Here is a 25,298-nt window from a genome sequence, read left to right as displayed (position 1 = left end):
AGATATCTTTAAGATCCTTTTGAACTCTAATGCCTCTGATCATAAATCATATATGACAAAACTTAAATAAGCATAATAGTCAAAACAGATTTTTTTTTGTAGCTTGCAAAATGCAAAAAAAAGCAAAACATTATGGTGATCCATATGCTATTTATTAAAAAAATTCACCCTGTATGCTTCCATAGGACTAAGATTTCAATAGTGGTACAGAAGTGCCTACAATGCCAGCTCTTGGAAGACATGTGTTCAGGTTCCTAGATCATCTTATAGAAACAAGAGAACTTACTGTAGTATGATGATTCTTTAAAAAAAAAAAAAAAAAGAGATAAGAAAACTACAGTTATATTCTTTGGAGCATAGTTCTTAATGAAAAATTGGTGCCTAAATCAGAACACTTACTTCACTCCCTCCCTAGAAAAGCAGCAGCATCTCCACAGAGGTAGAAGAAAGCCATGTATGTCATACACTCTGGAAGTCAATTTTATGGGGATCAAACTTCAATTCTTCTTTAAGCCAAATAGGAATATTTCTATAAGGGAACAATATCTTTTTTTTTTTTTAACTGAAATACCCAAATATTCTCCCACTCAAGTATATCCTATTTAGGAAAACTTTTCTATGAAAATAACAAACTGTAACCAGCTTTTAATAGTGGCTTTCTTTTAGAATTAAGCAAGGAGAAAATCTAAAATTTGGGTATCACAAGTATAACCTGAGAATTGTTCCAAAATTATGAATTTGGGCTATATTTAATTTCAAACAAGCTACTCATAGGCAGACAACTTTAAATAGAATTACCAGTTCATCTAGTTTGGCTCTGCAAAACTGCTAGGATGTGTATGTTGCTTTTCCTTTCTAATCTTCCCTCTCCATCCTTTAATAAAAACTAACTGGTTCTGATTCCATTTCCTTAGGCAGAACATTATATTTTTTTGTTAAAAAGCTAGTTAAACTGATCAGTGAATATGTGGAAATAGTAAGAAGGAAGTTTGTGTTACACCTCTCAGGTAATACCTTTGCATTTTAACAGATTTCATCCTAAAGGAGGGACCCAAATAGTGACAATTTCAGTCATTGTAGCAAGCCTTAAATTGATGGAAGATAATAGTTTGGTATGTGAGCATTTTGATAGACCTCAAATCTATGAAATGGATTAAATTTGTTCTCCCTTTTAGCTTAGGATGGAGGATAAAGAAGGCTCCCATATAAACTCCATCAGTCTTCAAAGTTTCATTGCAACTATATTATAACCCTACAAATAAACTTACTATGAAAGCAACACACTCCAGAAATACAATGGCATATTTCTGTCTACTTCAGCCTCTGCTCCATTTTTATTAAGAATCTAAAAGCCTGGATGTATTTAATAGTGACTTATCTTCATTTTCCAGGAAGTATATAGTAAACATTCAGGACTGACAAAGAGGGAAGGCAGGCTGGAGCGTCGGTGCTTGCGTGGAGAGGCAGAGTGCATAGGCAGGATATCCTCCAATGCCTTAGAAAGTTTTTCAGCAAATGTTTCTTCAGGGGCAGTCCGAAGGTAGGAATGAGAAAGAGGTACAGACAGCACTGGTGGTGGGGTAGAAGGAACACTGGGAGAGATGCAGGACATAGAGGGAACAGCAGAAAGATGGGGAACACAAACCAACATGCTACGATCACGATGAGGCTAAATAAAAAACAAAAAATGAAGATAAATACAATACTTAGGGGAAAAAAAAACCCAAACCAAATGTGTAATAGAAATGGGGGCATTGAGATGAGAAATTAACAATCCCACCACCCACCTACTCAAGTCAATATTGGTTGGACTACTCATGAAGCAGGATAGGTAAATTCACTTGACAGTAAATCACTTGGGTGACAACTCAGTTGTTCCCTTTCATCCAGGAAGATGCATAAAATGTTATCACATATTCTATTGGGCAAATACCCAATTACCCTCTAGAATATTCTAATTCTATTATCCTATTATTTGTGAATGCACAGGAATGATTTTAATCAACAGATATATGTATTAAAGTAGGGAACATAATGTAAGTATGCACCTGAGAAGTCTGCAAGTTTGTTTTAAGAACAGACAAGAAAAAGACACCTGCATTGCCTATTCCATAGGAATGAATGGCCCTGGATACCTTGGGAGAAGTTTATACTTCTTTAATAGGAAGCATCAAACTGACAAAAATATAATTTTTTTTGGTGTTTGTTGGGACCAAAAGCTCTCTCATACTAGGAAAATTTTAGCTCTAAGGAATAACATACAACTAAATATAAACAAAATGTTTTACTGGATTAGCAAAATGGTCACTGCTCATCTTTAAAGAGATTTATTATAGATTTAATTATTATATAATTTATTATAAAATAATGTTTGTCTTTTCCATGCTTTACAAGTTAGGTTGGAAAAATCAACATGATTTAAGTGGCTTGAACTCCTTAGGAGAAAATGTACTGTACTAATCTAAAGTAGGTAAGAGTCAAATACCATGAAGTTCTTTAAAAACAAAAAACCAAACACTTTGCAAATGTCAAATTCTTACTATATTAATATAAACAGTTTTAGAAGGCAAAGAAAAATTCCTGTCTAATAAATAATCACAATCACTGCAGCTACGGCTGTGAATCAAAAGTAAAAATCACAAACAATTATTTCTAAGCTCGACTCCAAATGTTTTACAACCCTATGGGCAAATGAAGCCAGTAGGTTAGAAGTGTAGTTGTTAAGAATAATTAATTAGAATAAAACTGGGAACATGAGACTAATAGCAGGTGATTTTTTCTTTAGCCAGGTTAATTTTTTTCAAATTATTTTTTTTTATGTAGACTATATAGACTTATAGCCAAGAACTTCACCCTCACATTTCTCAATGGGAAGTAAAACACTTCAACAAATCCTTAAATGTTTTCTATGTGCAAGGCACTGTGATAGGTACTTGGGATACAAAGACAAAAATTAAACAGTTCCTGCCCTCGAGGAGCTTACATTCTACAAGATGTTAAAATTAAATTTTAACATCCAAAAAAGTTGAATGCACACGGTGGCAGTAAGAAATGTCTTCAAGGGCATAAGAATGATTTTCAAACAACCTTTCTGAAGCTCTTCCAACCACCTTTCCCTCTCCCCAAATTGGAAATTGAATTGTTCAAAATTAGAAGGTTAGCATTTTCCCTTGTATTATTATGGCCATAAAACTTAGGAGTCAAACAAGTCAAGACTGTCTGAATAGATTATGATATAAGCCATACTCCCTTACCCCATACACTTTGGGACAAGATGCTATAGCAAATAAAAGAACTTTCTACAACTTAATCAAAAATACATTTGATGAAGGTCAAGGATATCACAAACTTGAACATTAACAGCCTTCTGAAAAAAAGGGGTCAGCCTGGCTATTTACTTACAGATGTAAATAAAGATGTATTGTAACCAAAGCTCTTTTAAGGCAGATGATAGAATAACAGCTTTAATAGTACATTTTTTTGTATAACTAACATAATTGTTAAGATCCACAGAAAAATCTAAGGATCTCAGAGAATCAAGAAATGTGCCATTACTTTAAAATCTATCTCAAAATGATCTCCACATTAGAAGGGGCTAATGTAAGAGAGACAGTGACCCCAGGGATTATAATAATGTGACTATTAGAGATGCACGTGCCTGTACATGTGCACACGCACACACACACAATTTTAGAAAATAGCCCCCATAAATCAATTCTGAAAATGAACAAGTAATAAAAAGGATAACAAATTGGGGGATGGGGTGGGGTAGGGTAGGGAAGATGGGGAGGAGGCAAATATATAGTAGGGTAGGAATTTGTGCCCAACAGACTTTCTAAGGAAGGAATATGCACAGCAATTTATGAAAAACTAAATACAAGCACTAAATAAAATGAAAATGCAAACATGGGATCTGTTCATTCTGGAGAGCTCACATGCAGCATTCTATATAAGTCACTTACCTGTGACTCCCACAACAAGAAATCTAACAAAAAAAATGCTTAACAAATAATACTTCTGAAAAAAACCCCACCCTATATTTTCAAATCAACTGCTTTTCACAGTTTTTGGTTCTAAGAACAATTTTGATTGAATATTCCTTACCAACAAAAGCAAGTATATTACTGTGATTAGAATTCAGTTATATATTTACTCAGGTATTTTTCACTATAATTGGAAGCTGTAAGCTGATTAGGTAACCTGATTCACTCTAATCATATTATGCACCAAAAAGCTTTATTTTCTTTAGGGTGTGTGATAGTTTATTATGTCATGAATAACTTTTTTCCTTTAACATGTTGGTACCTTGAAAATTGGGACCTGAGAGCTTTTCTACCATAAATATAATCATGTAGTTTCTTATGCTTTTACTTACCACTGTGGAGGGAGGATATACACCATGTGGTTGGGACTGTGCTTGAACAACAGAAGCTGTATAGCTTGGGATTGTGCCAGTTGAAAGTGCCTGCTCATGTTGAGACCCATATGAGACAGTCTGCTGGCTGCTCACTCGAGATTCTGTAAAGACTGAAGATCCTTGACCACTGTCAACTGTTCCATCAGCTTAGGGGAATAACAAGAAATTTCATACACAGATAAAAAAGTTCCAAAAACTAATTAAATGTTATCTTATCTTATGTCAGTAATTAGCTTCTATCACAAAAAGAGGCAATTTGGTGAAGCAGACCAACCTGGAGTCAAAAAATTGAGTGTTCCCACTTACTATATGGATACCTGGCTATTTGTTTATAGATATAAATAAGGGAGTATTGTAGCCAATAGTTCGTTTAAGGCAGATGACAGGATAATACCTTTAATAGTCCATTTTTTACATAACCACAGAAAAATCTAAGGACCTCAGAAAATCAAGAAATGTGCCATTATTTTAAAATCTATTTCAAAATGATTTCCACATTAGAAGTAAGGGACTCATGTAAGAGAGAGTGTGACTCCAGGGATAATGTGTCTATTAGATACATATATACATATGTATATAAAATATTTTAGAAACTAACCCCTATAAAGCAATTCTGAAAACAGAAAAGTAGTAAAAAGGATAACAAATAAAGGGGGAAAGGGCAGATATATGGTAGGGCTTGATTGTTTTTTTTTTTGGTCTTAGGCAGAAGAGAGATATAGGCAAGGCAATTAGAGTTAAATGACTTGCCCAGAGTCACATAGCTAGGAAGTATCTGAGGCCAAATTTGAACCCAGGATCTTCTGGACTCCAGGTCTGGCACTCTATCCACTGTGCTACCCTAGCTACCCTCCTAACAGAATTTCTGTGGAAGGAATATCTACAGCAACTTATGATAAACTAAACATATGCACTTAAAAAAATGACAATGCAAACATGGTGAAAAAAGAGTGATAAAGTCACTTCCTCTGTCAAATTCAGTTTCCTCATTTGTACACACTTCACAGGATGGGGAGGAAGAACTTTGTAAATTTCAAGGCACTAAAACAAATGTGAGTTCAAGTTTTTATTTCATACTACTAGCTTCTCAAAGTGTTTGGCAAAGAGTTGTTTCAGTGACTTTAATTGAGTCAAAATGGATAATTTCTTATAATGACCAAGCTCATTGTCTGTCTGTCTGTCTCTCTCTGAGTATGTGGGATATTTACAAGTTAAATGAATTTTGTAGTTTCACAGCTGGTTATGTGTCAGGGACAGGACTTGAATCCAAGGTCTTTATGACTACGGGGCTGGTTCTCTATTCATTACCCCCATGCTGTCCTTCTATCTAGTTAATTTTAGTTTAAATTTACATACTTTTCAAAGTCTTCCAGCAACTTGAGGTTTTATAAGGGATGCACTGTTGACTAGTGCTTCAATAAAAAAACTAGAGCTATTGCTAGTTAGATCCAGGTAATAAACTGAGTCTAGGCATGTTAAATGTAGCATTCAGCAGATTAATGAGTTCAATTTCAAGGTTATAAATGTAGGAAAGAGAAGCCAGATTGAACTCATTTCAGTGTTTAGAAGCCAATGACTTTCAACTCTATTCGAAAAGAAAAGATTACAGAATGGAGAACAAAAAATGTAAATGTGATGTGCCACATCACTGGCAGAATTACCCTGTTATAGAGATACTTACATAACACAGATATACTAGGTTGTTGATATTGCAGTTGTTGGTGTTGATCTGCTTCTGGTTCTTCAGGCTCCACTTGGGTAGAAACTGAGGCTGATGTGGTACAGACAGTAACTGTGCCAGTGGTAGAAGGAATTGATTTGGTCCCAGCCTGAGAAACACTTGCTGGATGTTCAACTTGTTCCTTTAGACTGATCTCTTCTTGCTTTCTCTTCTCTTGTTCTTCCCTTACCAGCTGCCTCTGCTCTCTCTTTCTCTTTATCAGGGATACTCTGTCTTTGATGGCTTTGGCCATGGTCTTGTGATCGCCTTCACAAACATACCCCGACTCTACCTACAGGGCAACATAGTATATTAGGAAGAGGAGGAAATAGGGTTGGATCTAGGAAAGAAATTCCTTCAAATACTAGTCCAAGGGAAAATTGTGAATTTAGCAAAGCTTGCCTTAGGTATCTCTCAACTCACTTTAATGCCTAGATTAGGCTTGCCCTTCTAGAATACACTACCTTAGACTTTCCCCTTGTATTCCTCTCTCATTAAAATGAACCTGCCCTGTGTCTCATTCCCACTGGGAATGGTCTGTCAGAAAAAGTTATCAAGTAAAATATTAAGTGTCTACTATGTGCTAGGTACCATGTTAAGTGCTGGAGATACAAAGATTAAAGACAGAAAGTTCGTAACCTAAAGATGCTTGCATTCCCTGAGGGGAAACAAGATATTTATACCTATATATACACAAGATTTTGGTTGGCATGACACCAGTCACTTGAAAGAATCAGAAAATGCCTCATGTAGACAGATGGTGGTTTCTGAGCTGAATCTTTAAGGAGGGGAGGAGATGGTATAGTTTAGGCATGGAGGACAGTCGGTACAAAAGTACAAATAGGAAATAGAGAGCATATGAGGTACAGTGAGAAAGCCAATTTGATTACCAAACTAATCAGTAGAAACATGCTAAAGGTTAATAGAAGGGCTAATAAATGATTTTTCTGATGTAGTGTGTTTTTATACTTTAATAAGGTCATCAGTCTAATGGAGGGACTTCAAAGTTGATATACTGAGCACTATGGGAACCTTCAAGTTGGTAGGAGAGATATTTTTGAACAGTCCCATTCAAATCTATGTGGGTCTGACTAGGTGATCTTTGGGGTAGCAAGGTAGAACAGTGGATAGAATAGGGTCTGGAGTGAGGAAGACTCATGTTTGAGAGTTCAAATCCAGTCTCAGACCCTTACTAGCTGTGTGACTTTGGGCAAGTCATTTAACTCTGTTTGTCTCCGTTCCTCATCTATAAAATGAGCTGGAGAAGGAAATGGCAAATCATTCCAATGTCTTTGCCAAGAAAACCCCATATGGAGTCACGAAGAGTCAGACACAACTGAAAGGAATGAACAACAAAGGTGATCTCAAGGTTTCTTCTAGGTCAAAAATCTTGAGATTCTACAACAGATATACACTTGAGTATATGTTTATATGTATGCTATCTAAAACTGGCCCTAGTCAAAGGTTACTGCTTCAATATTTATGATTGTCCTTAAGAGTACTTAAGTCTTTCTATTCTTGGCTTAACATATTTATTCACTGAATAAAAAGAACTATTTCAAAAGGAAATTCCAATAACATACTAGGAAAAGTGGTTATTCAGTCTTTGTCCTAAGACTTCTAGTGAGGAGGAAAATTAACTGCCTTATGAGGTAGTTCATTCCATCACTTCAAGCCTAAATCTGGCTTTCTACCTCTTCCACCAATTACTCCTAATTGGCTAAACCTTTTCATATGACCACCCTTCAAATACTTGGTCACTCCAATCTTCTCTTGGATAAGCATACTAATTTTCTTCAACCAATCTTAAAACAGCATGTTCTTAAGACCCTTGTACCATATTCTGGTTGCTACAGTTGCTCTACTTTGAATACACTAAAACTGATCAGTGAACCTTGAAAAATGTGGCACATAGAACTGACCCCAGTATTCTAGACGTGGTCTGATGAAGGTAGAATATAATAGTACTCACACTTCCTTCCTCCTAGATACTATGCCTTGCAATGCAACCTAACATTGTATTAGCTTTCTTAAACTATCATATCACAATGTCTGACTCATACTGAACTTGCAAAGTCACTTATTTATATTGTACTTGACTTTATATTTATCTTTCAAAATATTTTTACTTCAATTTTCCAGTCTGTCAGGGTCTTTTTGAATCTTGACTATTATCTCGTACAGTGATAGGCAAACTTTTTAAAGAGGGGGCCAAAGGAAAGGAAATGCTCCTGTCAGTCTGTTTCTAAGGCAACTCTTTCGAAGTTTCATTGTATTGTATCCTACTTGTATTCGTCAGATTAGGAATAATGTCGGGATGCCAGATAGAACATTCCAGGGGGCCGCATCTGGCCCGCGGGCCGTAGTTTCCCCATCACTGATCTAGTATATTAGTTAGTTATCCCATTCAACTTCATGTCATTTGCAGAGTCCTAAACAGATTTTTAGAATGATCTCAGAATGAACGCTATTTACCATTTCTTGAGCTACGTCTTCTGGGACATCTCGTTCCAAATCAAAGGAAAACTCAATAGCTTCATTGTCTTTGTACTTTCCCTTCAACTTCTTAATATCTTCAATTCTTAACCACAGCTTAATGGCTATCTTTTCACCATCATCTTCTTCTGCTAGTTCTACTCGAACTCCTGTTTCTTCCTGGAAGAAGGCATGGTTCAAAAGGTCTTTGATAGCATATCTAGAGAGAAGGGAGTAAAAGATTAGATTAAAAGCAAAATAATCTTTCAATGTGATAGGATCCTTCATTTTTTTCTACCAAACGTAGCAATGCATAGGTTTCCAACATAAATCAACCAATATTAAGTACTTACTATGGCAATACAAAGATAGAAATGAAAGTCTTTGCCCTCAAAAAATTTTACATTTTACTTTTTTACTTTTACATTTTCCCAAACATAAAAAGATTTGATTACTTTACCTATTTATTAACATGGGGCTTCTTTGATTAGTAAAATGTGAATGAGTCTCACAATAGGAAATTAAAATTTAACTTCAACTGCTAATCAACAATAGCTACTGTGTACATCTATATTTATATCTAGCATTTATATAGTGCTTTAAAATTCATAAAATATTTTATAAGTTTTATATCATTTTATTCTCACAATAACACTAGGAAGTATTAGTTATTATTATCCCCATTCTACAAACCGATGCAGACAGAGGTTAAGTGACTTGCCCCAGGTCACATAGTCAATAAGGATCTGAGGCTGAATTTATAATCAGTTTTTCCTGATTCCAGGTCCAGCACTCTATCCATTTGTCCTACCTAACTGCCTCTGACATATATTTAGTTAACTGATAGCTCATATCCCTTATGCCCCATATTCTAATATTATTACATTATATGTTGACATTATTTTTAGTTTGGAATGAATAAAAAAATCCTTAAATTAGATCAAGAATCCATTCTTTTAGCTCTTTTCTATCTGTAAGTAGCTCTTTTTAAAAAGTTGGAACACAAACTCTTAGTTTGAAAGGTCTTGATGTTAGAAGCTCTTGGAATATGAGAACAGAGATTGAATACCATATGATCTCTTCAATCTTCATGAAAAAGATAAAACATTATTATATAATGACTACAACAATGTAAATGAAAAGAACCACCACAAATCAATCAAAATAAATGCTGCAAAATTACAAAGAACAAGCATTGGTTCAAAAGAATAGGTATGAGAAGACACTCCCAACCCACTCCTTTGCAGAGGTGGGGTGGGGGGGCTCATAAATGTGGAACACTGTAAATGTATTCAGCTGTCTTTGATTTATTGGTTAGTTTTTCCGACCCTGCTCCCCATTCTTCTTTTTCTTTTAAAATTTTCTACATAGGATGGTTAAGAATGAGAGACAAAGGGATACTAGGAGAAATTTAGTGATGCAAAAACAAGTTATTAATAAAAATGCATTTTCAAAAGAAAAAGATAAAAATTAAAATGTAATTTGTCATGTCTGGTCCACTATCAGGCTTAGGCTGATCAAGACCAATACACAAATAATTCAACTGACTCAAAAACAGACACTGGATCTTAGCCAGACCCCAAATGGTGATGAGTCAGTCATATGGCAGATATATTTGCCACTCCTCTGAGAAAAGTCCTCTGTCAGTACAAGTGACTAAGCTAGAACTCCTCCTAAGCCTTAGGCAGAGTCCTTTTTTTTTTTTTTTTAAATGAAAGGAAACGATATTTTGTTCCTTTTTGTTCTGGCACAGTGGCAATGATTCAAGACTTGTAAATTTTGATTTAAAGAGCCAAAAAGGTTATTTTGCCCATCAAAATTTAAAATTTAAGGGAAACTTAAAAACCTCATAAAACATTCAGACTTGAACTTTACAAATAGTCCTTTTGTACATTTATTTTGGGGAGATGAAATTCAATTTTGCTTTATGTCCAAAATGCAAGATATTAACTTTCTACTATTGAGTAGCTATTTAGTAGTCATAGTTGGGGTTTGGGGTGTACAACAGTGGGAGAAGAGGGGAAATGGGGTAGGTAGGTGGCATAATTTGGCCTGTGGTATACCTTAGTGGTATGGTAAATCGGAGCATAATCGAATTTTGTTGTGTCAATTTGTGTGGTGATAGATAGGAATAATAATTAACTAAGTTACTCAATAATGAATCTGAAATATCAATGAATAATTTCTCTAGCAGATAAATGATGTGAAATATATTTTTTTGACATTAGGCATGATAGCTCAAAACATTTTTTTGGGCTTTCTATAATACAAACACCTACTTTCCAAAGAAATGCACTTACCTTTCATCTTTGTTTTGGCGTATGCATCCCTCAATAATTTCCTTTACTTCAGGAATTGCAACTTTGTCAAAGCTGGCTGGTTTCACCCCCTGAAAAAGTACACAAAACATAACCTTTCTAATAGTTTGTTTTTTCATACAAATAAACTTAGCTGTTTTGGGTTTCCTTTTAAGACCCAAACTTGCCTTCTTTAGAAAAGTCTACTTCAGAAGTAAATTATGGCATTGGAAAGAGAAAACACAGGTCAAATTGTACCTTCATGGCTTTCTTCTGATATGCCTGCAGGGGTTAAGCCTCGCAGGGTCAGAGCTGGGTAGCTGCAACTCCAGCTCTTCCCTAGAAAACAGTCATGCAGTTAAGATAGTAGGGTCACCTACCGCCATGCAGATTTTCCCACTTGTGATGAGGCACTATTCTCTCTATATGACTATGGAAGAGTTCAAGACTAGCTGTATTAACAGTATCTTTTGTGCTTTCAGTAAAGGAAGTAATTGGGAAGAAGAGCACAAACCATCTCATTGGTTGGAACATATTTTGTACAACCCTTGTTTACTAGCACATTAGTCACCAGAGAATTTAATTTTGAATAGCTAACCCATATGTAGGCATGAAGTTACATGTTCAATTTTGAAGGCACAGTAAGGGGATTCTATTACAATACTCAGTAACACATAGGCTACACGATTTAGGGTCAGGTTCAAAACAATGACTGAAGAATAAAAAAATATTTGATGTGTATAAAATGCACACTTAAAAGGGATACATTGTTTAGCTTGTTTTAAGAGAAAAACCATCAAGCTATTTCAATATACAGGGATCTAAGGACACTTACAAAAATCAGTGGTGACAAGTTTGTAATCTCTAGGAAAGTATTTCAGTAATGAATAGAAAATGTAGAATTGGGTTGGAAAGGATTATCAGAAAATCATCTGATCCAACCTATATGTGAACATAAATCCTTTCTACAACATATACCAAATGTCTGTTTTCAGAATTTTAATTTTTAAAATTTTTGAACCTGACTAATATCAATAAACACAATCTTTCCATATAAATAAAAACAAAAAAATTATATATGAAGTAATAAACCTCCATTCTGTATAGCTTGTATTTTTCAAGCATATAAAAATCTACATGTTTGTTACAAAATCTTTTTGCTTATTTGTGTCCCCCTCTGAATTTCATTCTGTTCTATGAATTTTAAAAAGGTTCACGTTCTTCTTTTTTTACATCACTACAACTATCCACCTTTTCTCTTATTTCTCTCCCACCAAAAATCTCTACCCTCTTTTCTAACAAGAAATCATAGTCAAACAAAAGAAATCCATACAATGGGCCAAATCTTAAAATGTATTTCTTTCTGTTAAAAGGTGGGAAATATCCTTTATTATTAGTCTTCTGGAATCATGATTGCTCATTGCATTAATCAAAGTTCCTAAGTCTTTCAAAGTTATTTTTCTTTATTGTGGTCATTGTTTTTCTGGTCCTGTTAATTTCATATGACTGAAGGTTTCTCTGAAAATATTCCTTTCATCATTTCTTAGAATAGAATAATATTCATTACATTTATAGAACATAATTTGTTCATGTTTCCCAGATGCCACTTCTTTGCTTCAACAAAAGGTACTGCTATGAATACTTTTGCACATATGACTTTCTGTTGCTTAGGCACTTCAATAGTATCTGATTCCTTCAGGACTCCATTTGTTTTTTTTGTTTTTTTTTTTTACAAAAACAATGGAGTGGCTTAACATTTCCTTCTCCAGGTTATTTTACAGATAAGGAACTGAGGCAAATATAGTTAAGTGACTTGTCCAAGGTCACACAGTAAAGTATCTAAGGCTGATTCTGAACTCACAAAGATGAGTATTCCTGACTTTGGGCCCAGCACTCTATCTGCTATGCATCTAGCAGCACATATGACTACTTTTCCTTTATAAAAAAAGAAAAGTATTTTGAGAATATATAACTAGGAATGACTTTTTCTGTGGGATAAATTCACAGCTCCACTAATAGTCCATTAATATGCTTGTTCACTCACAGTCCCTCTGACAACTGCTATTTTCCTTTTTTTTCCCCTTGTCTTTACCAATCTGGGTATACAGAGGAACCTTAGAGTTGTTTTAATTTGCATCTCTCCTTATTAGTCATTTGGAGAATTTTTTCAGATGGTTGTTGATAGCAGCTTTTCTTTTCTTTTTAATTTTCATATCCTTTCACTATTTATAGGAAATAGTTCATGTTCTTGTATATTTAAATCAGGCTTTTATCAAAGAAACTTCTTATAAAGACTTTTTTCCAATTAACTGTTTCCCTTTTTAATATGAATTATACTTATATTGTTTGTGCAAAAACTTTTCAATATCACATAATGAAAACTGTCCATTGTATTATTTTTGTGAGAGCTATGTCTTTGCTTCTCTCTCTTTTTTTTAAACCCTTACCTTTGGTCTTAGAATTAATCCTCTGTATTGATTCTAAGGCAGAAGAGCAGTGAAGGATAGGTAATAGGGGTTAAGTGACTTGCCTGGGGTCACACAGCTAGGAAGTGCCTGAGGCTAGATTTGATGTCTCTAGGCCTGGCTCTCAATCCACTGAGCCACCCCGCTGCCCCTATGTCATTTGTTTTTAAAATAACCTTTTATATCTAAGGTCTGTATCATTTGGAAGTTATTACAGTTTACTGTTTTGGAATTTTGGTCTAAAACTATTTTTTGCCAGATGGCTTTTAAGTTTTCCTAGCACAGTGATGGGCAACCTTTTGAGCTTGGTGTGTCAAAATTGGCCAAAAAACCAAGCATAACTCAGATGGTATTTCACTTCGAGAAAAAAACACCATAATTTCCCAATATTTATAGTTTAAATAACAAAAATGTATAATTGTAATATATAACTGTATTAATAAACCAAAAACTAATTATTTAACCTATCTGCTTAGTGACAGTTGTTTTGGCCTACAGACCTCCCGCATCAAGTGTCTACACTAAAGCAAATGTTTCATCCTTGGCATGTGGCCCCATACTTCTCTGTATGTGGCCACATGTGACCACCTGCCATAGGTTTGCCATCAGGGTCCTAGCAGATTTTGTTGAATAATGAGTCTTTAACCCAGTAGTTGGGGTCTTTGGGGTTTATCATATATATTACGCTACTATAATCTAGTCTATTCTTGCTGCCTGAGGCTAAATAGAACAAATTTAATCCCTCTTCCATATGAAAGCCCTTAGAATACTTGAACACAGATTAACATGACTCTTTTGAATTTTCTTTTTTTTCCCCAGTCTAACCATACCCAGATCTTTTTCACTCATCTTCAAATGGGCTGACTTAAGGATTATTCACCTTTCTGGTCCCCTCTTTCAAATATTCATTAGCCCCTTTTAAAAATACACAGGCAGAACTGACCACAATAATCCAAGGGTGGTCTAAAAGTCTTGTATTGTCTCTACCACCTCTCTAATTCTAGACATTATATATTTCTTAACATAGCTTATGCCCATTAGCTTTTCAAGTTATCTATTCCTTTGTTTCCCTTTTTTTTCCCAAAAGGGGAAAAACTGAGTAGCAGCAGCAAGAAACAATAAAATGTTGCTGGGGGGGGGGGGGGAAGAGATGGGGATAATCCTACTTTTTGCTAAATTATCTTTTTTTGAGGGGCCCAGATTTATAAGTTAGTTGTGGGGGAAGTAGACTGATGCCCCAAATCATATCTTAGCCATATAAGATAATGTCTTGAATATAAAAAAAGAACATGTTTAGAAGTAAATATCAATATAAAAATCAATTGAGTTCACTTGTCTCTTGATGTAAGAATAAACTTAAAATTGGGCAACTAATATTTATTTATATAACATGTAACTAGCTCAAAACAATGGAGCCAAAGTCAAATAAATATCCATTAAATTGATCATCATCAAATGTTGCTTTGACATGTGACTTTATCTCAGTGTACTGAAAAAAACGCTACAAAAACTGATGCTAACACTTTCTGAGTTATATGGGAAAGTGTTGGTTCACAGTTAGTTTTTATATTGTTTCTCTGAAAGATAGTTCCCACTTATTGCCGAAAGTGCTCTCAATGATTCATAGTTCCGACTTATCAATACATAAACAAGAAAACTGAACCTTAACTACATATTATAGTGGCATAACTTGACAATTCCCAAAAGTAAAATGAACCATGGCAAACTCAATATAGTAGCTAAGCAGACTGTATGAGAAAGGAAACTACCTTCACCCAATGGAGTTAAGAAAAGTAGCTAAACAAAAGTGCGGGGCACCTAGGTGGCACAGTGGATAGAGTGCTGGGCCTAGAATCAGATTCAATTTCCTGAGTTCAAATTTGGCCTCAGACACAGACACTTACTAGCTGTGTGACCCTGGGCAATTCACTTAATCCCATTTGCCTCAGTTTCCTCATTTATAACAATGAGTTGGAGAAGGAAATAGCAAACTAGTCTAAAATCTTTGCCAAGAAAACCACAGATTGAGTCATGAAGTCAGATGGACTAAACAATAAAAATTGGTGAAAACAGCGACTAGAATTCAAAGGTTACTTATTTCCAAGTTCATAAGTCAATACTCAAACTATGTGCATCTTTTCTCCATTGGGACATGAATGCAAGCTTGGGATTTCAAAGTCTCTTATCAGAGGACAAACTTTTAAAGGTACTACCAAATTAATAAAGATTCGTCTACTCTTCATCAACTCTATTATAACTGTCAACTAAAAATCAGTCTAAGTAAGTGCAGTAAGACAACCAAATATTAAGTTATAGAGGAGTTGCCGCCTATAATGGTGAAGAGAAACACCCATACTGACAAAACCATATTCCTCTCAAATAGTTAAGTATAGAAAAAGCAGATATACTTTCCTCAATCCTGTCCTTCTCAAATGAGGTTAAGAACACTTTAACTTTAAAAATAGGCAAATAGTGTAAAATATTCAAGGTCACATAGTAAAAATTAAGGGCTGAATCACAATCTATGTTTGAATTCATTAGGTTGTTCTGCTTTGCTTCTAGAAATGAAAATTATAAAGTTCCATAGCATACGTAGACATTATTGTTGTTTTCAAAATATTCTAAAGGTAGGGACAGCTAGGTGGCTTTGTGAATAGAAAGCCAGCCCTTGAGAAGAGAGGTCCTTGGTTCACTGGACACTGCCTAAACTGTGTTACCCCGGGCAAGTCACTTAACCCCAATTGCCCAGCCCTTACTGCTCTTCTGCCTTGGAAATGATACTTGGTATTGATTCTAAAACAAAAAGTAAGGGTTAAAAAAAAGTTACTCTATAGATGCCAATAAACTTTTTAAGACACACCTTATTAGCCAAATAGCTCAGATACTTAAGTATGCAAAATCAAAGAGATTAAGACTACTTACAATAATATACTTAAATACAAAGGATTATATAGCAGAAATAGATGGTAACTAAATAAACTATATTAGTAAGTCACATTAGGAGGTCCATTCTACCCAAATATTTAATGCAGTAATCTTGTTGCTTTTAAAACATTTATTGAGCAGCAAAAACATATAGAATGTATATTGAAGAGCATCATAATAGAAAAAATCCAAGCAGATTATGGAAAAAAATCCATTGAATTTGACATGTCAACTATTAGAAACTACTATGAAAGTTCAGGTGAAAGCCAAAATTGGAGGTGATTTGATATAAACTCTACTGAACCACTCACAATCTCTTAAGAACTTAATGTCTTATTAGTGAAGAGGCACCAATCATACCAAATTTGTGGTTCTAGATGCACAACAATGAAGCTTTGCTGAATTTTCAAGAACAAACTGTCTGGATTAATCTACCAGTAATCACTTCTAAAATGAAAAGTGACTATGACTAACAGTTTTGAATTAGCTAATTTGATGAAAAATTAATGCAACATCTCTTAACAGAGAGTATCCCCCCCAAACAACCTTATTCTATCTAGAGGCCAGTATGGGCAATAAGATCTTCTTACAGAAATGTAAGCACTTTTATAAAAAAGGATAGAATTTAAGTTGGATAAAGAGAGCAATCCTACATAAAGCAGCCCAGCCTCCAAATTTACAACCCCCCCCCCAAATCTCTGTTAAGCATCCTAATCTACCCATTCTAAAACTCTGCCAATTCAGTACTTCAGGTTCATATTGGGTAATTTTTTTACCTATGTTCTTTGGTACAAAAACTCAGGTAGCAACCGAGATTTTCCCACATTAATCAAAGTTATGTACTTCTATATGTTTAGCTAAATCTCACGTTTTAAAATGATGCGGCCCCTACTTTAATATATGCATTCTGGATTCCCTTGGGAAAGGGTCACATACATTAAGCATTATAAAGTACAATTCTAAGTAATTTCAATTGCTCAAGGTTTGCTGGTAGAAAAATCAAGAGCTAACACATGAATATAAACATTTACTTGTGCTACTTTTATTTGGATAAAAAATTGACTCACTTTGCTTTGTATTCCATGCACTTAAGGCCCTTTGGGCAAAGCATCTCATGCAGACTCAAAATTACCAACTAGAAAAACAAAAGTTCTTCCTAACAGATGACCTCCAAATGGCTTAATCTTCCAATTCCTAGAATTTTCAGTCTCATTTACTTGGTCAAGTTCAAATCTGTTATCCCAATAGTTTTAACTTTATCTTGTTGGGGAAAAAAACACAACACATTTTCTTGACCATTCAGAATTAAGAACCCCGCTGCCTCCCTACACAAAATACACGTAAGAAACTACTTCAAATATTTGCTTAGCTTTGTTGTTTTTGTCTACCAATTGTACCCAGGGACTTTTCCTATTAAGAAACATCAATCAGCAATTTTTTTAAACAGGAATCAAGTCGGAAAGTTTAACAAAATTGTATTAATTTTTTAAGGCAGGCAAAATCCCATAAATTCAACAGAACTTTAAGCACATTCTGAAATTGCTGCAAATATGCCTTTACCCACCTCATTTGCACAATCCTTTTGAGAGCAGCAGCAGCAATGGGAATTAAGGATGACCAACACCGAGCAAAAATCTCTCTTTGTAAAATCCATCAGAAAAGACAAGGTAGGAAAGATACCTTGTAGTTACAGAAGAGAATAGGGTGGGGATATGTGAACAATAAATCTCTTAGTAGTCTATTAAGACAAGACTAAATTAACCCACAGCACATGGAAGGCAGATTTCTAAGTTGGAATGAAGCACAGTTTCTGGTTTAACATTAGCCATACTTCCCCAACTCTCACACATCAGTTTGCTCTGCTTTGAAATCTGGTTGTTCTCTTTTAGGCCCAAGAACAGTATTACATGCTAAGCAACAAGTAATCTATTCTACTTTACTGCTCCTCCTCCAATAGTAAAAGTTCCAGAGGGCTGGTAAAATGAGATATTTATTTACTCAAAACTCCACCTCCTAATCCACAGGACCAGCCCCCTGGTTCATAAAGATAATTATCTCGAAGACTAAAATGTACATAAAACTAGAAATCCATTTAACTGAAAACAATCTGAAGAGACAAAAAGGGATTTAGTGGTCAAAATGGAAGTAAAAGGTAGTAACAATGTTATTCAGTCTTCTCAGTCATCTCCAACTCCTTGTGACCCCATTTTGAATTTTCATAGCAAAGATACTGGAGTAGTTTGCCATTTCCTTCTCCAGCTCATTTTATACATGAGAAACTGATGTAAACAAGGTTAAGTAACTTGTCCAGGGTCATATTGCTAGCAAGTATCTGAAGTTGAATTTGAATTCAGGTCTTCTCAACTCCAGGCCCCACACAATAAACACTGTGCCATCTAGTTGCCTCCAAGGTAATAACAATAATAATGATAATGATAGCAGCTAACATTTATATAGGTCCTATTTGCCAGGCACTATGTTAAATGCTTTACAAATATAATATCATTTGATCCTGACAACAACCTTGGAAGGTAGATGCTATTATTATTATTATTCATTTTAAAGATGAAGAAACTAAAATGAATAGTTAGAAGGGACTTCTATAATTATCTAGTCCAACGCATTCTACAAACCCTATAATAGTAAAAGTCTTGGGGGGCAGCTGGGTAGCTCAGTGGATTGAGAGCCAGGCCTAGAGATGGGAGATCCTGGGTTCAAATCTGACCTCAGACACTTTCTAGCTGTGTGACCCTGGGCAAGTCACTTGACCCCCATTGCCTAGTCCTTTCTAATCTTCTGCCTTGGAGCCAATACACAGTATTGACTCCAAGATAGAAGTTAAGGGTTTAAAAAAAAAAAGTCTTGGTGACTGGAAACAAGCATTTTTAAAAATTAGTCAAGTCACTAAGCATTTAGCAAGGGCCTATACTTTAGTTATCCCGTAGTAAGTGCTGGTGATACAAAAAAATTTAGAATATCACTTTGCTCTCAAGGAGCTTACAGTAAAATGAGGAGAAACATGCAAAGAACTATGTACAAAAAAAGACATATACAACATAAACTGGAGATATTCAGCAGAGGGAAGGCACTGGCATTAATGGAGATCAGGAAAGGCTTTCCCAAAGAAGATGGGACTTTAAGAGGTGGAGATGAAGAAGTAAAAAGTTCTAAGCAAAGGAAATAGCAAGAAGGTCAGTGTTGCTAGACTGCAGAGTTGGACAGAGGAGATATGTTGGGGAAATTTGCTTAGCTTAGAACAAAAATCTTCTACAATTTGATACCTATTTATCCCTCTTTATCTTCTCTAGTAATAAGAATTCTTTTTAAACAAGAATCTTTCGGATAAACAAGTCTATTAATTTCTCTTCAATCATAACATTCACACTTTCAATTCTGCCTTTGTTTAAGCTGTTCTCTTTAAAGACTGCTTCCACTCCTTTTTGCCTCATCCTGGTCTTATGCTTCCTTTAAGGCTTAATTCAAGTCATATAAACACTCTAAGACCTTCCTCAACTTACCTAGGTTTCAGTGACTCTGAATTCCTGTCTGATTTACTATCTGTATAATTCATTTGGCACTTAGAATATGCTATTGCATATATGCCTAATTAGATTGTCCAAGCATAACCTTGAGGACAGGGACCATGGCCTGTGTCTCTCTTGATCACCAGCACCTACTAGAATGCTCCCACAGGTACTCAGTAAATGTTTGATGATGAGGATGGACAGCACAATGCCAAGACAGCTACTCTTCCATTTTGGGCTTTTTTCATAGTATTAATAAACCTGGTATAGCAGAAAGTAATATTATCTTAGCTAATATTGAACAGAAACAAGTAATTATAACAGAAATATGAAGTATATTTCACTCATCTGTTATAATCTCTTTCTTCCTTTTATCGTTGAAGCAATAGATTGAGAGTAGGCTTTGAGGTTAAAAAAGACCTGGATTCAAGTACTGGGCAAGTCACTTAACCTAACCTCTGATCAGTTTTTTTCCACCTAAAAAAAAATCCTTATCTTCCATCTTAGAATCAATACTAAGTATTGGTTTTTAAGGGTTTTAAGACAGAAGACACACGAGTGTGAGTGTGAGTGTGAGTGTGAGTGTGAGTGTGTGTGTGTGTGTGTGTGTGTGTGTGTGACACAACCAGGAAGTGGCTAAGGCCAGGTTTGAACCCAGGACCTCCTCTCTCTAGAGCTGGCTTTCAATCCACTGAACCACATAGCTGCCCTTGACCTCCAAGAGTTCTAAGGAACCCTATAAGATTATATGTTAAAAAGCAAGTGACAATCTGCATTGAGAGAGGGAAGTGAGCTTCTTTACTTGGAAGTCATTGTTCCAATGAAATCACAAGTCCAATCTCTGTTCCTCTATTTAATGTTATCTAATGAAATATGGAATAAGGGTCTAATCATATTCCAAAAAAATAAAATCTAGGGTTTTCTGTTTGTTCCTATCAGACCTATGATTTCACTGAATGGGAAGTAACTTCTACCAATGCAAATTAGCACTGGCTCTGTAATTTATACTTTTAAGAGTTACCTGTAAAAATTAGATTTGCTAATAATAATTCAGAGTTCATATGGATCTAAGAAACAACTTACATGTAGTTCTTGTCTCCAACTTAAATAATTTTATATTCACTAATGGAACAGAGCTCTATAATAAATACCTTTAAAAGGTGCCTACAATAAAATACTTCTCAGTTAGATTCTAGTCAATCGACAGGGTTCCTTTTACTTTCTTAATGCAAACTAGCTGTCTGTTACACGGAACTGGGCAAAATTATGACTTAAAAGAGTTTATTACACTACTGGAAAATTTTCAATATATGTTGCATTGAATATGTTATAAAGAGACAAGGGGAGACTCCAAAGTCTACATAAGTTGGCATTCTAGCCCATTACTATATGGTTAAGAAAAAAGGGTACTCTACATATTATATTAATTGATTTATATAATTATATTTCTTAACTCAACAAGGAGAAAAAGATTTTACCTCTAACATACAAAAATTAAAAATGGAATGATTTCTTTTAAATATAGTTAAAGCTCTATCATCCAGAAGAATACAACTTATAGTCTATTCCTTTATTAATTATTATTGTAGCTTCTTCCAATGAATCTGGATCTGAGACAGTACAAACAATTCGAGGTTATTAAAGAAATTACCAAGTTTTCACCAACTCTTTAAGCCCTTATCTAATCAGAGATCAGCTTCAATGTTTCTGTAAAAGAGCAGGGTGAATTATACACTTGGCTATGCAAAAACTAAAAGGAATTTTACCTTAACTGCTTTAATCCTCTTTTTCCCCCTCAGAGAGAACATTCAGACCTTGAAATCTAGGGCCTAATGGAATTAGTGACAAAGTCAAATTACACAAACAAAGTAATTAAGATCTCCACATTTCTTGCTGGGTTGTTAAGGGGCTGGATTCAGCCAGATACTTGCTGGTATGAACCATTAGTTTACAGGAATTTGAACAGACCCTATGATCCTGATGGAAAACAAGCCTCCTCCAATTTCCCTATGAAACCTTGCTAAGTAATAATACTGTTATAGGAAATTAGTTGGTCTCATGATTCCCATAACATAACAAGGCTCATTACTCATGTGCTTCTGAAACTTCAAAAAGTGCTATTCTTCATATATAAAAGCAACACAACTGATTGTGTTTTAAGGGATTCTTCTAGAAGCAACAATAGGTCACAAAGAAAACATCCCCCATCACTTTTACTGAATCATTCCCAAAGTCTGTGTTAGGAGGTGAGGCAGGTAGCTGAAGATTAAAAATAAAATACACAGTTTTTGAAATAGTTTTTCAAAGTTGATTGGCTTACACTTGGCTTAAGCCACTGTTACTGGCTAAAAGCTCTTCTTTAACCAACTGAGTTCTTTAAGTCAGATGCCTTGGTCTTATTGTCCCAAGAAAGGAGTTGAGGTCTGAAAACAAAGGCCAAAGTTCAAAACAAAAAAGGGAATTTCTCTCTTACTCCAAATCCTTGCTTTGACCTATTACTGTTAGATTAATAACAACATTTCTAAAGTCTGATTTTTATTTGCTTACTGCATTTAATATCTGAATTTAATACTAATCTTTACACACAAAAACATTTTTTAATAACTAGGCTGCTGAATGTTACTGGTTTCATTTGGAACAAAACAAGGTTGGAAAAGTGCCTTACACCTGAAACACATACATTTTGTAGTGATCGTGTCCTTTATATATTATGCACACTATAAAAGGAAGGGCCACCACGTAGATCTATTTCTAGCATAGCACAATGGACTTGTATGTCAGGATTCTTGGTCCCCAGTCAATTTTTAAAGCTTCACATAAGAAAAAGAATAGTTTTCACATGAATATGAAGAGCAGAGCTTGTGCTTCCCTAAGTGACTGAAGCTACTGCTTTGACACTAAATTTTGTATTAAATTGGAAAATGTGAAAGCTTCCATTTCAGTTCTGAGTCTTTAGGGAAAAGCTAAAAACGATGTATGTAATGATATGACAAAATCATTGGTAGTACTTCATTTATATAGTCCTCTAAAATTTTCAGACCATTTTCCTAACAGCTACCTTGAATTAATACAAGTATTATCCTTGTTTTACAATGAAGAAAATCTATTAATCAATCAAGAAGCATATTAAACACTTAGTAACTGCCATTATAGGTAGCACAATGCATAGTGCTGGGCCTGGAGTTAGGAAGACTCTTCCTGAGTTCAGGTCTGGCCTTAGACACTTCCAAGCTGTGTGACCCATGGCAAATCACTTAGCTCTCTTTGCCTCATTTTTCTCATCTGGAAAATGAGCTGGAAAAGGAAATGTTAAACCACTCTTTGACAAGAAAACCATAAATGGGGTCAAGAAGAGCAGAACATGACTGAAAACCACTGAACAACAACTGCTAGGAACTTTGCTAAGCATCAGAGATACTAAAGGCAGCTAGGTTTAGTGGATAGTGGATAGTGCTGGACTTGGGAGTTTGGAAGAATTGAATTCAAATGCAGTCTCATGACACTTACTAGTTATGTGAGTCTTGATAAGTCATTTAATTTAACCTCTATCTGCTTTAGCTTCTTCATCTGTAAAAAGGGGATAATAATAGAGCCTACTCTCCCAGGGTTATTGTGAGGATAAAAACATTTTTTTACATAGAGACCAATACACTGTGGTAAAATAGAATGTAATGGACTTCTGTACTAGCAGCAATGCAGTGACCCAGGACAATTCTTTTTTTTTTATTTTTATTTTTATACCCTTAACTTCTGTGTATTGACTTATAGGTGGAAGAGTGGTAAGGGTAGGCAATGGGGGTCAAGTGACTTGCCCAGGGTCACACAGCTGGGAAGTATCTGAGGCCAGATTTGACCTAGGACCTCCCGTCTCTAGGCCTGGCTCTCAATCCACTGAGCTACCCAGCTGCCCCTGACCCAGGACAATTCTGAGGGATTTATGGTAAAGAACGCTACCCACATTCAGAGGAAGAACTACAGGAGTGGAAACACAGAAGAAAAGCAACTGCTTGAACACATGGGTTGAGGTGGACATGATTGGGGATGTAGACTTGAATCTACCACATCAATGCAACTATCAACAATTTGGAAATAAGTCTTGATTGATGACACATGTTAAAACCAGTGGAAATGCACATCGGCTATGGGGAAGAGGTCAAGGGGTGAAGGGGAAAGAATCATGTAACCATGATAACGTTTCTAAAAAATAAAAATTATTTTAAAAAAAAGCTTATATTCTAATGGAGGAGCTATATACAATAACAACTATGTATAAGATAAAACTGTACTGAGACTTTGGGACATTCCATAGAGGAGTATATATTTTCTAGAGGTAATAAGGAGCCACTGAGGCTTCTGTTCAAGGCCTACCCGTTAGGAAAATCTCTTTGTGAAATGGATTGGGATGTGGAGAGTTAGGAAGCAGAGACACCAATTAGAAGACTACTGTAATAGTCTAAGGCAAGAAGTAATGGGGGACTTGAACTGGTTATGAATAGAGGGTTAGGGGCATATATGAGAGATGACATGGTAAAAGAAACAATTAGACTTATTAGCAAATTGACTGGAAATTAGAGGTAATAGTGAGGAGTCAAGGATGATACCTAAACCTGAATGACCAGAAAGATGGTGGGGTCTGGACAGTAATAGGGAGCACTGGGAGGAAGATAATAAGTTCTAATTTGAACATACTGCATTTGAAATGTTTAAGATATGTATACAATCTAGGAATTATCTAACTAGATAATTCAACCCACAGGAGCTGATGAGATCACTAAATGAATGAATGACTGGAGAAAGAAAAGATGACCTAGAAGAGACCTTGAAGTATACAGCAAGTTAGTGGGTGTGATATGAAGATGAACCCACAATTGCTCCAGGAGGACCATCCCCACTAGAGGTACTCTAACAACTTGCCTTCCCCAGTTGCTTCTGCTGTTTGACTGTTCACAGGACATGAATTGAGATCGGAGTGAACAACTCCATTACTTCTGAGGAGAGAGGGGACCACCAGGCATTACCACCTGCCTTGCCACTACTTTTTAAGGTCCTCCAGGCCTTGTCACCTGCCCTGATTTTATGCCTTGCAGCCTCCAGGCAATGTTATTGTAATTCTATAACCCTAGAGCCTCTAATTTGCCATTTATACCCTTATGAATTCTAGACTTTTACACAGGTTCTAGAGCTATACTTTGTTATCTTCTCCTATTAGTGGATGAATTCCTGAGGAGCAGAGACTGTCTTGCTTTTTATTTCCCATACTTAGAGGACACAGTAACTGGTTTTTCCTTCATTCTTTTTGTCCTTTGTTTGTTGTTTATTCACTCATGTATCAAAGGAAACTGAAAAGAATCATAGATCCAGAGCTGAAAAGGACCTCTCTACAGGTCATCAAGTTTAACTTCTCTGTTTCTCTTTCTCTCTCTCTCTCTCTCTCTCTCTCTCTCTCTCTCTCTCTCTCTCTCTCTCTCTCTCTCT

General features: G+C 35.4%; 1 protein-coding gene across 2 annotated transcripts in view; it reads right to left on the bottom strand.

Moving 5' to 3' along the window:
* The window catches only part of WNK1 (WNK lysine deficient protein kinase 1), a 168,635-nt gene that overhangs the window by 43,551 nt on the left and 99,786 nt on the right, over positions 1 to 25,298 (bottom strand). For both annotated transcript variants that reach the window (XM_044678808.1, XM_044678807.1), the window contains exons 5-8: positions 10,913 to 11,001; positions 8,613 to 8,832; positions 6,099 to 6,429; positions 4,376 to 4,563 (exon numbers count right to left, since the gene is read on the bottom strand). In XM_044678808.1, the coding sequence (XP_044534743.1) occupies positions 4,376 to 4,563; positions 6,099 to 6,429; positions 8,613 to 8,832; positions 10,913 to 11,001 (828 nt within the window). The remainder of the gene's footprint in view (positions 1 to 4,375; positions 4,564 to 6,098; positions 6,430 to 8,612; positions 8,833 to 10,912; positions 11,002 to 25,298) is intronic.

Source organism: Gracilinanus agilis, chromosome 5 (assembly GCF_016433145.1).
Source record: "Gracilinanus agilis isolate LMUSP501 chromosome 5, AgileGrace, whole genome shotgun sequence".
NCBI classification, from domain to species: domain Eukaryota; kingdom Metazoa; phylum Chordata; class Mammalia; order Didelphimorphia; family Didelphidae; genus Gracilinanus; species Gracilinanus agilis.
This window is presented reverse-complemented; position numbering and strand designations above follow the sequence as displayed.